The sequence below is a fragment of the Morus notabilis genome, unplaced genomic scaffold (genome assembly GCF_000414095.1).
Source record: "Morus notabilis unplaced genomic scaffold, ASM41409v2 Scaffold436, whole genome shotgun sequence".
NCBI classification, from domain to species: Eukaryota; Viridiplantae; Streptophyta; class Magnoliopsida; order Rosales; family Moraceae; genus Morus; species Morus notabilis.
Window position 1 is genome coordinate 199,175 of NW_010362623.1, and position 14,520 is coordinate 213,694.

The 14,520-nt window shown below is 35.2% G+C and overlaps 2 protein-coding genes across 2 annotated transcripts; one reads left to right on the plus strand and one right to left on the minus strand.

Annotated features, from left to right (window-relative positions):
- Nucleotides 1-1,209: 1,209 nt before the first annotated feature.
- Nucleotides 1,210-9,676, plus strand: LOC21406433 (probable anion transporter 6, chloroplastic). The gene is made up of 15 exons (XM_024168498.1): nucleotides 1,210-1,707; nucleotides 1,875-2,020; nucleotides 2,427-2,526; nucleotides 2,768-2,820; nucleotides 3,535-3,609; nucleotides 4,115-4,195; nucleotides 4,469-4,530; nucleotides 5,000-5,067; nucleotides 6,317-6,432; nucleotides 6,970-7,006; nucleotides 7,500-7,595; nucleotides 7,870-8,011; nucleotides 8,112-8,164; nucleotides 9,046-9,132; nucleotides 9,231-9,676. Exons 1-15 carry the CDS (start codon nucleotides 1,348-1,350, stop codon nucleotides 9,330-9,332), a joined length of 1,578 nt encoding a protein of 525 aa, XP_024024266.1. The 5' UTR covers nucleotides 1,210-1,347; the 3' UTR covers nucleotides 9,333-9,676.
- Nucleotides 9,677-9,830: 154 nt separating this feature from the next.
- LOC21406434 (heparanase-like protein 3) lies at nucleotides 9,831-13,676 on the minus strand. The gene is made up of 9 exons (XM_024168499.1): nucleotides 13,151-13,676; nucleotides 12,629-12,665; nucleotides 12,288-12,471; nucleotides 11,826-11,974; nucleotides 11,261-11,491; nucleotides 10,947-11,136; nucleotides 10,736-10,861; nucleotides 10,412-10,511; nucleotides 9,831-10,330 (listed from the first exon to the last, which is right to left on the minus strand). Exons 1-9 carry the CDS (start codon nucleotides 13,406-13,408, stop codon nucleotides 9,947-9,949), a joined length of 1,659 nt encoding a protein of 552 aa, XP_024024267.1. The 5' UTR covers nucleotides 13,409-13,676; the 3' UTR covers nucleotides 9,831-9,946.
- Nucleotides 13,677-14,520: the final 844 nt, after the last annotated feature.

Here is a 14,520-nt window from a genome sequence, read left to right on the forward strand (position 1 = left end):
TGAACCCGCCCTTGAAAGGGCAAAACCGCAAGCCGCCCACACTAGTCAGCGAGCAAGCATGTTGAAACCGCGAGTTAGCATGTTGAATTAAAGATGGCCCTGTGAAGCCTTTTTTTTTTTAAGAACAGAAAATGTTAAATCATTAATTCCTTATGTTTTTATGGGAATCCTTAATTCTTTTTGCCAGTTGGAGGGTAATACCTCTTTTTTTTCTTAATAAAAAAGGGGACAGTGTGTCGTTAAATTAATTTAACGATTACTTATATTGTCATATTTTTATTAATAATCATTAACTAATATGATATTTTAAACACCCAATTATAACAATAAATCTCTGCTTTTAAAATATAATATTTATTTCGTCCGACTTATAAAATATTATGAAAAACACATTCGATAAAGATTTTTAACGTAAATTGAATCATAAATTAACTAGCTTTATTTTTGTAACTCTATTATGTTTGAAGCTAATTTAAATTTAGAAGGATTTAATTTAAAAGTTCTCATTGATAAGGAAAGTTTAATACTAAATAAATTAAAAAAACTTAAAAAATTAAGAAATCTCTCCTTTTTCACATTTTTTGTGGCTGCACGTAAGAGTTATCAAAGTAAGTGTACACTAGTAAATTGTTGAAGGATCCTCATTTTTTGTGCGACATACTTTTTCAAAAATTCTAATGCATAAATTTTCTTTTTTCTCGTTAATACTTCATAATTCAAGAAAAGTGGATGTTACATTTTAAAAATTAACGGTACATGGTTACAAGGATACACAAACTGAAGGAAAATTATTGTAATCATCAATAATTTAGTAAAAATTAGTATTTGTCTTGAATATTTTTTTTAGTAGAGTATTTTCTTAATTAATTGTTTACTAATAAATCTCACATGAACATGTCACAAAAACACATCACTCTCTCTTCATTTCACTAGTTCAAATCACATCTCAAATTTAATTACAGTATATTCTCTTATAAAATTTTAAATTTAACTACAGTGTTTGTTGTTATATAAATTCACTTTTTTTTTTTTTTAATTTGAACTTAGAACGGGCAAAATGAATAATGGCCTACAGGACACGCCACCAAGTATGCGGGTCCCACCAAGCAAATCGTTTTGTGGGCCAGAATATTTAATGCATCCGAGAATTCAAACAAATGCATGGCCACAAAAACACCTGTGCCGTGGCTACCTCAAAGTCCTCTTTCTTCACACCCACGGCCATCTCCACACAACACTACTACATACATAACTGTCTTAAAAACACTCTTTTTAACTTCCTCTTTTTCTCGCGACCAACGGTTCATTTTCTCAGCGACCAAACACCTTTCCCTCTCTCTGCTCGTCATGGAGAAACTCGCAATTAAAGCTGAGAACTTGTTTTTCCTCTCCCACCGCAACCCGAGTTCGGTCTTCGATTCCTCGGCCGGACCCCGTCGACTGCGTTTATTCCCTCCAAAGGACCGGCGGTCGAGAGTTAGGGTTTTGTGCAGCGTCAAGGAGACGCAGAAGCTCAAAGAGAGCCAGAGAGTCGATGGAGTTGTCAACGGGATTCCGGTTTCGGGTTCCGAGGTCGAGTTTGGCGCCGAGAATCGGTCCGAGGAAGCGGAGTTCACTTGGAATTGGCCTCCATGGAAGAACCTTCCTGAGAGATATAAGCTTATCGGTACAACTTCCCTTGCGTTTATTATCTGCAACATGGATAAGGTAGTTACTCTGAGAATTCTAATAACTTTTTGTGCTGTTTGGAATCTGATTTTGTGTTGTTTTGATTGAAGTTGGGGAATGATAATTTAAGTTAGTTAATTACATATTTAACGAGTTCTGTGAAGTGAAGAAGTTTTTTTTTTTAATTATTATTTTTAAATTGGCAGGTGAATTTGAGTGTTGCCATAATTCCGATGTCACATCAGTTTCATTGGAGTTCTTCAGTGGCTGGATTGGTGCAGTCATCGTTCTTTTGGGGATATGCTTTGAGTCAGTTGCCAGGCGGGTGGGTTGCCAAGATATCTGGGGGGAGGTTTGTTTATTAAAACTCATATGCTTATGTTGTTGCGCCAAATGTGCTAATTCTAAAAAATTGTGCGACTAATGTTCAATTATGAAGTGTCACTTCTGTTTTGATTCAATTAGATAGAGAATGAAGAAGTGCTTGTTGTTATAGTTAAAATAGGGCCCTTAATACAGCTAAAACTAACTGTTTATTTGTAGCCTTGACGACTATGGTAATACTTAGACACGCTAGATTGATTTTGCCCTTAATCAACTAGGATTACATGGTGCTGAGCAGTCATGTTCCTTAAGGATCAGGGTCATCGGTAATTATTGGATATTGCATGCACTGAGATCATTCCATTTTTGGGGGATGAAGTAGAGAGATGTATTATATGCCTCATGTTCAACTTTTAATCTTCTTTCTGATGCAGAAAGGTTCTTGAGATTGGAGTATTAACTTGGTCATTCGCTACGGCACTCGTTCCTGTTCTTGCTGGGTTTATGCCAGGCTTAATATTGTCAAGAATTTTGGTAATTGTTTCCACCTCCTATCTCTGTATCTTCTAACTTGTCATTAATTAGGCTTGCTTCTGTCTAACTCTGTGACGTGATGTGTTAATTTACTGCATGATTTTAGTAGTCCTGAAAGGGACAGATTTGTTACAGACCATTGGAAGAAGGGAGGAAGAGAAATATTAATCTTGTTGCTTTGAGTTTATTTAATGGATATTGTTACGACTTATTGAGCCTTCATTTTCTCTTTATGTGTTAGGTAGGAATAGGAGAAGGGGTATCTCCATCTGCTGCGACCGACCTGATTGCCAGGCATGTATGACATTGATTTCACTCGGAAGCATGGTAGTCTTACAAACAATAGGGATGCAACGGGGCGAGGTGGGTATGCTTCCCCCACCTCCATACCCTACCCCTTTTGGCACCTATATCCACCTAACTTAAGGAGGGTTCAAGGTTGGGGAATCCCTGCGGGGGACCGGGCCCCTCCCATATCCTACACCTTTACCCATAAAGAGGTTTTGTTTTGTTTTTTTGTTTTTTTTTTCTTTTTTATAAAATCTTGCGACATTATCAAAACTCATAGAAAATGCCATCAACTTAATGTAAAAATTCAACAACATTAGAGTTGAGGTACGTTTTTCCTTTTTCTTTTGCACCCCACATTTTCACTCCAACATTTTACATTGCTATAAAGTATATACATTAAAAAAGACTAATGTGTATATCGAGGTAGGGGATGCTTCCCCTGACCCGCCCCGACCCAAACTCAGTGGCTACTTTTAGCCCCTACACCCGCCTCGAAACATCCCCCTACCTTCTCTATTAGGGGCATGTTCCAGCGGGTACAAATGCTATCTCTATATCATGTGTCTATTGTTCATTATTATTTTCTAAACATGTTATTACGAAGTTGTCCCTTTTTTTTCTTGAATTCATTTTATTGTCAGTGTTACATAGTTGCTCCAAGTATCTCTTTCTGTTCATATGGGTTATCTCTTATGAAAGAAGTGAAATCTCACGCAGATCAATACCTTTGGAGGAGCGCTCACGGGCTGTAGCATTTGTTTTTGGTGGTTTGAGTGTAGGAAGCGTTGCAGGGTATGTTTTATAATTTGTCAAACCTATATTTTATTGGAAAATAAGTTCTGTTTGTGAACTAAGAATAGGATTTTCCTGAACTTTTATTGTTTTATTTTTTGTATTTTGCTAGTACCATTGTTTAGGCACTTAGAATGTTGTTAGAGCAAAACCTGTCTTTGTTTTATTTAAATTTCATTTTTATCCCTCCTTTCGGGCACACTTTTTTTAATCTTCTTTAATCATTTTTGTTGGTATTAAATATTGTAAAAGCTTTTCCAGAAAGTTGTGGCATTTTTCTTTTTCAAAGAAATTGAACAACAATCTAAAAAATACTGCATGAATGATTTTATTTCAGTACTCTGTTGTTCTGCCAGAACCAATATGCTCTCTTAACATGAACATCCAATGTGCGACTTTAGGTATTGCTAGATCACGTGTATTTCTTGGGCCTTTTCTCCCTTGATATTTGCATGAATGGCTTCCGTTGGTTTGTTGCAAGTCCTTACATCTTAAGCACTTGCAGGCTTCTCTTGGCTCCACCGCTGATTCAAAATCTTGGCTGGGAGTCGGTATTTTACATATTTGGTCTTTTGGGGTTAGGCTGGTAAGAGCCATCTCTGTGCTTATTAAATGTGTCCCTACCTGCTTCTACTTTGGTGTGTGAAACATCTTTATTGTTTACTACTGAAATATGCAAAAGCGTTTATTGAGAAAAGCAAAATTAGTTTTGTTGGTAATTAAAATGGATTTCAAATTTTTATTCCGAGTTGAGTGATTCTTCCTAATCAATTGCAATTGTACCTACTTGATGAATAAGGAAAAACACTTTTAATTTAAGTATGACTTTACTCTCATCTTTGGCCATATATTTTTTAAGGTACTTGGGGTTTCAGTTTCTGGAAGACGAAAAAGTTTCATTGACTGCAGAATCCATTTCACGTGAGTACTTAATGTGTATGCTATTATTGTTTTCTTGAGAAACTGAGCTCATTATTATTTGTAGGAAATCTCGGATGAGATATCATAGGAGGATTTTTAGGAGATTTTCTAGTATAGGAAATCAGGGAAGATTACCGAGTCCTAAGGGGCTGATCTGTTTTGGATTCTTTCCCAATTTTATGTAACAGAAAGTATCTATAAATAGAGTGTAGAATAGCTTGTAATTATTCATTTGTTCATAATAAAGTTCTTTCATTATTCTTCATTATTATTATCTGGAATCTTGGTTAATGTTATGGTGCTGACCGCTGAGTACGATTAAGAATAGTAATATGTCTGGCGAATACCAAAATGATTGGAAAGATATAAATAATATTTGGTAAAAATGAATATTACTGCTATCATGCGTTAATTTTTCGAACTTAACCATATCCATTTAGAATGAAAGTTTCCCCTGATAATGTTATAGGTACCGAGACCATTTACACAAATAAAACGCGGAATAATTCTCTTGAAGAGTTGGGTGATTCACTGAAGGTATGCCACATGTTTATCAAGTGTATATAAGTGACGGGTGTCAGCTCGAAGTGTGTAGACTTGGCTGGTTGTAACTTTTATACGTAGAAATATGTCAAATTCTAAGCTATCAGTGGACACTGCCATAATTATCTTTACAGAGTATTAGGTAGCCAAACAAGGTTTTGAGTATGAAAATTGCCAAATACCAGTCCAAAGCTTGATATTGATTTTGATTTTGGGTACTCTTCATAAGGCAGGTTTCCTCTTGTGAATTCATATTACTTAGATAGCCAGATTTGCTTTCATTGCCACTAACAGTAATTGTCTAAATGTAGAGAATAATTGTTAGGTTGAAGCTGTAATTAGAAGTATGCAGGGCAGCCTTTTCATTGATGAAAAAGGAAAAATTTAGGATGATACTTAGCTGTATAGAATGCGTTAACTGCCTTTTTTGGTAGATAACTAAGTTACAGAGATATTTTGACTTAACTCGTAGAATGGCTACTACAAAATTCTTGGCTGTCTATTATTGGTGGCTTGGTTTTCTTACTTGCATGGACGTAGCCAAAGCTAGGCCCCAACTCAAAATTTTTGCCCTTTTAAATCTTATATATAGTATTGGTATTAATAAGCCCCCACTAAAATTAATGTTATAATCCCATTTCCAAACCAAAAGCCTAAGGCTTCGTTTGGTATAAGAGATGAAAAGTAGGAAGGATGGAGAGAGTTGGAGGGATGTTGAGTATGAAGGATGGAAAGAATTATAGTAATCATTTATATTGTTTGGTAAGAGGGAGAGAGAATTAGAAGGATGAACGATAGTTATTTAGTTAATTACTATATTGTCCATTTGTGTAATTTGTTAATAAATTTTTTGAAGGGTAAAATAGTCTTTTAAAACTAAAAGTTGGTGGATTACATGAATCCTTCCATTAGTGGAAGGATTCAATTTGATGGATTAGGAGGGAGAGCACATCCCTCCATCTCTCCTCTCCCTCCTCTCTTCCCTCCAACACAAGAGTTTGCATCTCTCCCTCCACCTCTCTCCTTCCACCCCTCTCCCTCCCTCCATCTTTCCCTCCAACCAAACATAGTGTACTATACACCCAATAATTATGCAACATTTTCAATGCATTAAAACTCATCAGAGACAATTGTAGTGCATTAATAGATATTTAGATATTTATTTTACTTAATATTTTATTTATTTATTAGCCCCACTGATAAAAATTTCTGGCTCCTGCTTACTTGCTTTTTGTACTAATAGGATGTACCATGGAAGGCATTTTTCCAAACTCCAGCAGTATGGGCTATGATATATGCACATTTTTGTGGAAGTTGGGGTCACTATACTTGCCTGTCATGGATTCCTACTTATTTTAGGTACTTATACACGCTCCTTTCAGTGAAATTTGAACAGAGTTTGATGCGGCAGTAGCTCCCTTTTTTTCCTTTTCTTTTTTCCAAAAAAAGTAATGTAGTTTGCTGTTAGCCCATCACATTGTGTCGAATTTTAAGTTGAAAATTTAACCGTGTGACATTTGCCATTGTCTATTTTGCATCATGTTTCCAATTTTCATATTCTCTATTTGTTACCTACAGCGAAACTACCAAATACCAATAATAGTTACCTGAGACTTTGTGCAACTAATACTGTTTTTTTTTTTTGTCCTTTTTCAGTGGATATTTTACTTGGTATATTTTCAGGACTTTAACACAAGAAATACATTACTGTATTTCATTTTTTCACCCTTAATATATGTAAATAAGTAACCATTAATACCAATCAGGAAAATGTTAGAAAAATCTCCCAAGAAAAATTTTTTATTTTATCCCATACACCTGCAACAAATACATGAATTCCCCTTGTTATGAACATGTATTCTTTAAGAAGTTGATTTTCATTTAACGTGTGTGCAGTGAGGAGCTGAACCTGAATTTGACAGAAGCTGCATGGGTAAACCAACAGCTGTGAAATGTTGTTTTTTGATCCTTTTTGTTTTTCCCACCCTTATTCTAGACTTTAGATTAACTTAAATCAGAGCGTACCCTTATGGATTAGAAAGGATTATTATGTAGAAGAAATTTCATTTCCCATTATCTCATAAGAGATTCAGGATAATATATAGAATTTCTGAGAAAATGAATGCATTTTATAAACTCTTTAGAAAATATTATTTGGACACATATTCATAGTCTCCATTATTTAGTCAGGGGGTTCTTTTGGGCAGACAGATCGGATTGCTTCTACTTCTTAGCAACTGTTAGGGTTGATATCCACATCGATAGAGTGGAGACCTCATGGATGTAGGCATCATAGAAACAAGCACAATAAAGTCATAAAGAGTTTTATAAATCTCGATAACCATACCCCACAATACATCTTATATTATGTTACATGGATTCAAATATCCATCTTTTTAAGTGTAGAGTTTATGTACTTGTTTCAGGTTTCCATTCTCCCTCCCTTGGCTTCAGTTTTTGTGACTAACATTGCAGCACAGATTGCTGACCATTTTATTGCAAATGGAGTTGAAACCACTACGGTAAGGAGAAACTGTGAACTATTAGTTGATTTGTGATGGTACCAGAAGTAGCTCTTTGTCATAGTAATCTGTAATTAATTTCCTTGTTTCTTTCAACGAGAAATCACATAATTTGGTTGTAGGCTTGTAGCTGTCATAATTCCACTGTTTCTTAACTTTCTTTTTAAGTTTAATCTACAACACACACAAACATACAATACGTCCAAAATACATGCGTACTAATTCATGAGCTGTTAAGTTTCTTTGTTACATATTTTGAATTTCATTCAAGCAGGTACGAAAGATTTGCCAAACAATTGCCTTTATGTCACCTGCAATTTGCATGACTCTTTCCTCTCTGGATCTGGGATTGCCTCCTTGGGAAGTTGTGGGGATTCTCTCTTGTGGCTTAGCCCTCTCAAGCTTTGCCTTGTCAGGTGCACAACAATTCAAGAAGTGGTTTTTTTATTATAGAAGATAATGGATAATATTATTGTCTTGTCTGTCAATGATTACTACAATCTTAAATCTCCACAGGACTTTACTGCACTCATCAAGATATGTCACCTGAGTACGCAAGTATCCTTTTGGTACATAAACTTTAAAACCTTGTTTATTTTATTTTATGTAATCTAAAGTTGCCATTTAGTATTTCAGGGCATTAGTCAAGATAGATTGGTCCTAATTCCTTCAAACATAATCTGTAGAATAGTATGGCTGATTCATCTCTATTAGGATAGGAGCCACTGCCGTAATCTCATTTAGCCATATACTCCAGGACAATCTCCAATCCAAATGCTAATGTTCATGCCATTTTTGTCACTACAAAGTGTAAAAATGACATGTTTAATAGATTGTTTTATCTTTTGTTTTCTAATATATAATCATATTTCAAATGTGATATCTACTTTCTGCATAAATTTCTAGCCTTGGAACTTGTAAGAAAAATTTTATTTTTTATTATGAATAAATTAAAAACGCCACTATTATAATTATTAAGTCAAAAAAGTCAACGCATCAATCCATAATTCATTGGAGAACGGTTTTCTTAACCAAATTCCAAGTTTTGGCATTGGGATAGAGAGATGCTCTGACAAAGTGGAATTCTTACTTTTTGCGGCATGCAAAGAGATAATTGTTGCTCTTCGTCCATAGATATGCATATAGCAGTCGAAACCATTTGGGAGCTCTTTTACCTTTGCCTTTCCCTGATTGATTTCAGCCAAAATATTGTCCATCTGTCCATCATGAGCTTTGACTTGCCTCAGTCACTATTAATGCATCTCCATACCCTAATATTAGATCCTTGAATGGTTATCAGCATTATTCACCCAACCCCCGCTGATTGTTCTAAACATGCCTGGTGAGAGAGAGCCCAGGACTGGCTGCAGTTGCCCAGATTTTCAGTCTTGAAAATGAAATATTTTGGTCTCTATGATTCAGCTTTGAATGATTAAAACTTTTCACGCAGGGTATTACCAACACGGTTGGGGCAGTACCTGGAATAGTAGGTGTTGCGCTTACTGGCTATCTTCTAGATTTAACTCATTCGTGGAGTGTAAGTTACCATTCTTTTACTTTCATCTCTCTATGGGTCTCTTATGTTACATACTTCTCATTTTTTTCTCTTAATTAATTCACATTTTTAATTTGCAGATATCATTGTTTGCACCGTCAATATTCTTCTACTTGACTGGTACAGTTGTTTGGTTGGTTTTTGCCAGCAGTAAGCCTCAAAGCTTTTCCAAGAGAGACTAATCTATTTTTGGCTCAGGGTTGCGTCTCTTGAGTCTAGTTTACCATTAGAGAATTTTTTTTTGGATGTATTAACCATCCTATATTAGCATTGAAATGAACTTATCCACTAGATAACCTTTTGTAAATGCACATAGAAAGGACGCAGACATACACAATTTTCTGTATGACACATTATTTATTTCTTTTTGCCAAGTTCTCTGGTTGTATTTCTGCAACCATCAAAGTGATGTATTCTGCTACCATCAAAGTGATGTCTTAAACATATTTGAAATATCATAATGTATAGCAGTTCTAAGGATTCTCATTTTACAAATTGTTGGAATATGTATGTATACAGTTATTGAAAAGCCATAAAGAATGCATTTTGTAAGCTTTGAATTTCTCAAGCCTTCGCTAGACAACTTTAATAACTTGTGGTACTAGCAGTTTTTCAGTTTCCACAATCGCACGGTAGTCATTTCTTTGACTGATAAGAAGAAAGAAAGGGAAGAAGTATAGTATTTTGAATACTCTGCTTTTGTATTATTTCTTGCAAAAAGTTACTAATACATTTGAATTGTATTCTCTTATTATCAATCACTATATGGAACCAGTTGCAGCTCCATGTTACTCGCCTACTGGCAAGCAGGGACGACGACATATGGTATGTGAGCAAATACAATTGAGAATGGGCGAACCACTATCGGTTTCGAGGAATTAATATATACAGGCTGCAAGGTAGGTATGTTGCTTGATGAATCTATACTTAAAATGTTTCCATTGAGAAGCATGGTTCGGCTGTGTAAATCACCATCCTTTGCGGATAGATGATATTCTTCTCTTGCTGTCTCACTCTTTAAAGAGCGAGGAATAGAAGTCCTTGATCTATGATGATGGTGGTGGTGGTGACGGTGATGATGCGTTTGTTTTTGTTCTAAACTCCATGTTCCATTGAAGGCAACTTTTCCCAGAACCGTGGTGCTATTGTCAAGGTTGATTAGTAGGACCGTAATCCCTTTCTGTATGATGGAGATGTATCAGCTTACAAAAAGAGGATGACTAACACTTCACCAACAAATGAAAGCATGGTTTAAACTTACAGATTGTTTTGCACAATGTGCATAGGCACGAATCTTTTTCGTCCCAGAAAAGCTTGTTGACAGCGCATTTCGTCCCATCAACCGGTGCCAAAGAAGAGCACTGCAATGAAGAAATCCAGGATTGAAGCATTATTATTGAAGAGTATACTTTTCAACTGTGCATTTTGGCTGATGTGTAGCTTTTACCACATCAAGTAAATGAGTATCACTACAAATACCACACTTTATATTGAAGTAAAGCATGAAGAGTGTGAAAGCTTTTATGCTTAATTCTTCAACTGAACCAGAATCTTGTGGGAGCTAATTAGTCGATATATTAATTACCTGTAGTAGTCTGGATTTGGGGCTAAGTTGGTGGTGTCGAGCAATCCATAGTTTCCACCAATTAATGACTGTCTACAGTAAGTTTTGGTATCAAAAGCTGCTGACATACCAAGCTGATCCAGATACCTGTTTTTCACTCCCAATACATCATTGATATTAGTTTATAAGATTTATCAGAATAAAGTCAGATACGTAGGAATTCGAATGTTACCAGAAACTAAACACGAATGAGTTAGTGACGAGATTCCGGCCACTGTTATAAGCCCCTCCAGCCTCCCCAACCCAAGAAACTGCAGACGATGCAGAGCTCTTGAGGGTGTTATGGAGGCTTCTGAAAGTGTTGGCCTCACCGTCGAGATAGGATGGATTGAGAATCTTCTCAACAAGATGTGAATCAACCCCTATCCGTGAAAAAAGGGGGGAAAAAGAAAAGACTTTCAAATTCAACCATGTTTTAGCCCCAAAATAACAACAAAAACAAGTAAAAATTTGTGCGTGAGAATGTTTTTGTTCATTGCAAGGTACCTGGCCCTAGATCATATATATGGTGAGTTAGCACGTCTAAAGATTTGGATGTCTTGTCCAGGAATTCTTTGAACCAATTTGTATCAAAGAAACCCCCAGGAGCTACAATCAGTGGCTTTGGTTCAACTCCATTGTATATATTTTGCACTATTTTCTGCAGAGCGTTGGTGTCAGTGGCATATTGGTCTGCTGCTACTCTTGTTCCAACTCCGCTCCCGCTCAATTCATTTCCTTATTATAAAAAAAAAAAAAAAAAAATGGATTCAGTTAACCCCAATATTAAAATCCCATAAAAGAACTAAACACATTAATACACAGCTATGACTCTTGCAATATTTTAGTGAGGAATATGCAAACACCATGAATATCAATTCTTCTAGGTCAACTAACAAAAACAAAAAAAATAGGGATAAACTTAACAAAAATCTGTAGTAATTACATGTATATTTCTTATGAATTTTAGGTGGGAAAGCTCATTTTCTTGTACCATTTGCTTTCCATATGACTCGAAAGGTTTCCTCTACCCAGCAAATTTGTTTAGCTAATCACGAAGCAAAGCTCTTACCTAGCTCCCAACCATGAATTGGGTAATTCTTTTTTACTGTATAACGTATAAAGGATTCAGCATTGGAGTAATCCCAAGCTCCAGTTGCAGAACCATCTTTCTGTATAGTTCGCCCAGCAAGTGCATTCAATCCAAAAATAATCTTTGCCCTGAAGCGGACCAAATAATGATATAAAGATTATTAAGAATTTTGTGGTAGAATATAAAATATAATAAAATAATAAAAAAAAACGTCCTAATGGTATGACACAAGTGTGAAATATTGGATAAAGTTAGAATTATAAAAAAATTTATATGATAATTTAACGGAACTTGATGAAGATCTGACGGTTCAAAAATATGTTGTGCTGATAAGATATTTATTTGTACCCCACCACATAATTCTTCAAAGATTATTTGTGCTTCAAGAATCTAATTATGATTAAGCAAGAGAGATAAAGAATAAAAATATTATATTATTACCCGGATGCCTTGAAAAAGGAGTTCAATTGATCCCATCTATTCAAAGGCAAGCACCCTTGAGTAAAACCAAACAACTCTGAGGTGTTCCTAACAAAAGGTGTGCAAGTTTGCTTATTGTCTTCAGTTTCATAAATGACCTTGTCCTGCAAGGTACCACCTAATCTAATCTTCAATGGTGAAAAAGCTACACAATTTGCAGAAGAAAACAGTTTTAGGATCCCATAAAGGATATATCATTAGACAGAGTTTGCCTATGCAAAATGATATGTTAAAGCAAAAGCAGCAAAAATAAGATAAAAGGAAAAAGAATTTGAAGGTATTGGAGTAAAAAGATCTGTCACCCTTTATGGCGTTTAAGAAAATATCGTTGCTCAAATCCTGCACAAGACAAAAATCATGTGAATTATTTATGTAGTGTGCAAAGAAAGTATCAATTCAATAGAGGAGGGACAAAATTTATGTTTTATGTATGAAAAGAAGGGGAAAGAAAAACAAAAAAACAAAAAAACAAGTGCATTACATATTCAAATATTAGCATACTGAAATAGAAGAGGAACAATGTGTTCAAAATCATGTGAGCTTTGAAATCATCTTTCAAAATAAAATAAATAAATAAATAAACTCAAGCCTGAAATGCATAAAAAACTCCAAAACTTATCAGGATATTAAAAGGCTGAGAAGGTGAGTAGGGGAAAGGCGGAGCTCTGAAGAAACAGAACACATTACAAAACACCAAAACCACACGGATTTAAATCTCAGACAACAGAACATGCATAATGACATCTCCCAAACCTAGATGTGCAAGGATTAGATTTAGAAAGTAGTTCCAACAAAACACAAACTTAATGAAGAAAAAGACATACCAGATTAAGAAGAGAAGCTCTACCCCAACTACAAGTTCCATAGTCACATTTCTCAGGAGGCCACCAATCCAAGGTAGCACATATAAAATCATCATCAATCCTCCCAATGGCACTTTTCCCATCTATGAAAACTGTCCCTTCAACATTACTTCCATTTCCTACCGCATTCTGTGAACTCACAGAAACCAAGCTGAAGCTAAAGAAACACACCCAAAAACACAGCCCCATTACCAAAAACTCAGAAATCCCAGAACCCATTTCCAGATACTCTCAAATGCTCAAGAGATCTGAGCCTCTCAATCCCTCTCTCTCTCTCCTTCTCTCTCTCTCTTAAAAGGGTAATGAACCCATGAAACTTGAAAGTAAAGAAATGAAGTTAAAAGAGAGAGCACATTAGCCTTTGAAGGCTAATGAGGCGCTGTAATGAGGAAGTTAAGAGAGATAATGGCTATTGATAATAGGCAAAGACAAGTGAAAGTCTCAGCTAGCTATAAATCCAAGCACAAGAAGCGCATACATACAAAACGACACATTATATAAAGCCAACATGTGATACTTGAACGTGAATTCAATTCCAAAGGTTAAAAAATAAAAAATAAAAAAAGCTTTCTTTGTTTTCGGCTCTGGGTAATCATTATTAGCCTGGATAGAGAAAGGGGTGGTTATATTTTATTTTCAACCACGCAATTTTTGCAGTTTTGAAAAATAAAATAAAATGAGAAGTTTGGTTGTGGAAGTGGGCCATGGTTTTTTCTCTTCTTTGCTTTGTTTGCTTTGCTTTCCCTTAACGGAAGCTGAAAAGTACAAAAGGTTTCACCTAATGGAACAAATGGAAGCATATAAATATGAAATGACTTCACTATGTTAAATAGGGAAAAATTTTCACCTTGATTTTCAATCTGAATGGTGAGATTTGGGCTCTCATGAAAATGAGAAATGTACAATTTTTTTTTTTCTCTGTCATGCAAGTTAAATAAAAAGTGTAACTTTAAAGAGAGTTCAGTACTTTACCATATCAAAAAGACAGATTTGTTTTAGAAAAGAAACTGTGAACGTTCTAAAAGATACTGTAAAACCCACGTATGTAATGATTGAGCTCATGTGTTGTGTTAGTTAGGGAAGAGGTATCAAATAGTGTGATTATCAGAAGTTACTTTTTTTTCCCCCCTGAAAAATAGAATTGAAAAATTGACACTGCAAATATAAAGCATTTTCACGAGAATTATGCTCTCAATTTATTTATTTCATTTTTCGGCTGATCATAAACGTTTTGATGATTTTGTTATGGTTCCACAACACCATCACTAGGCTGTCTAAAAACTGCTATTATGATAGTTTAAAATTTTTCTAAAAAATAAAATATTAAAAGA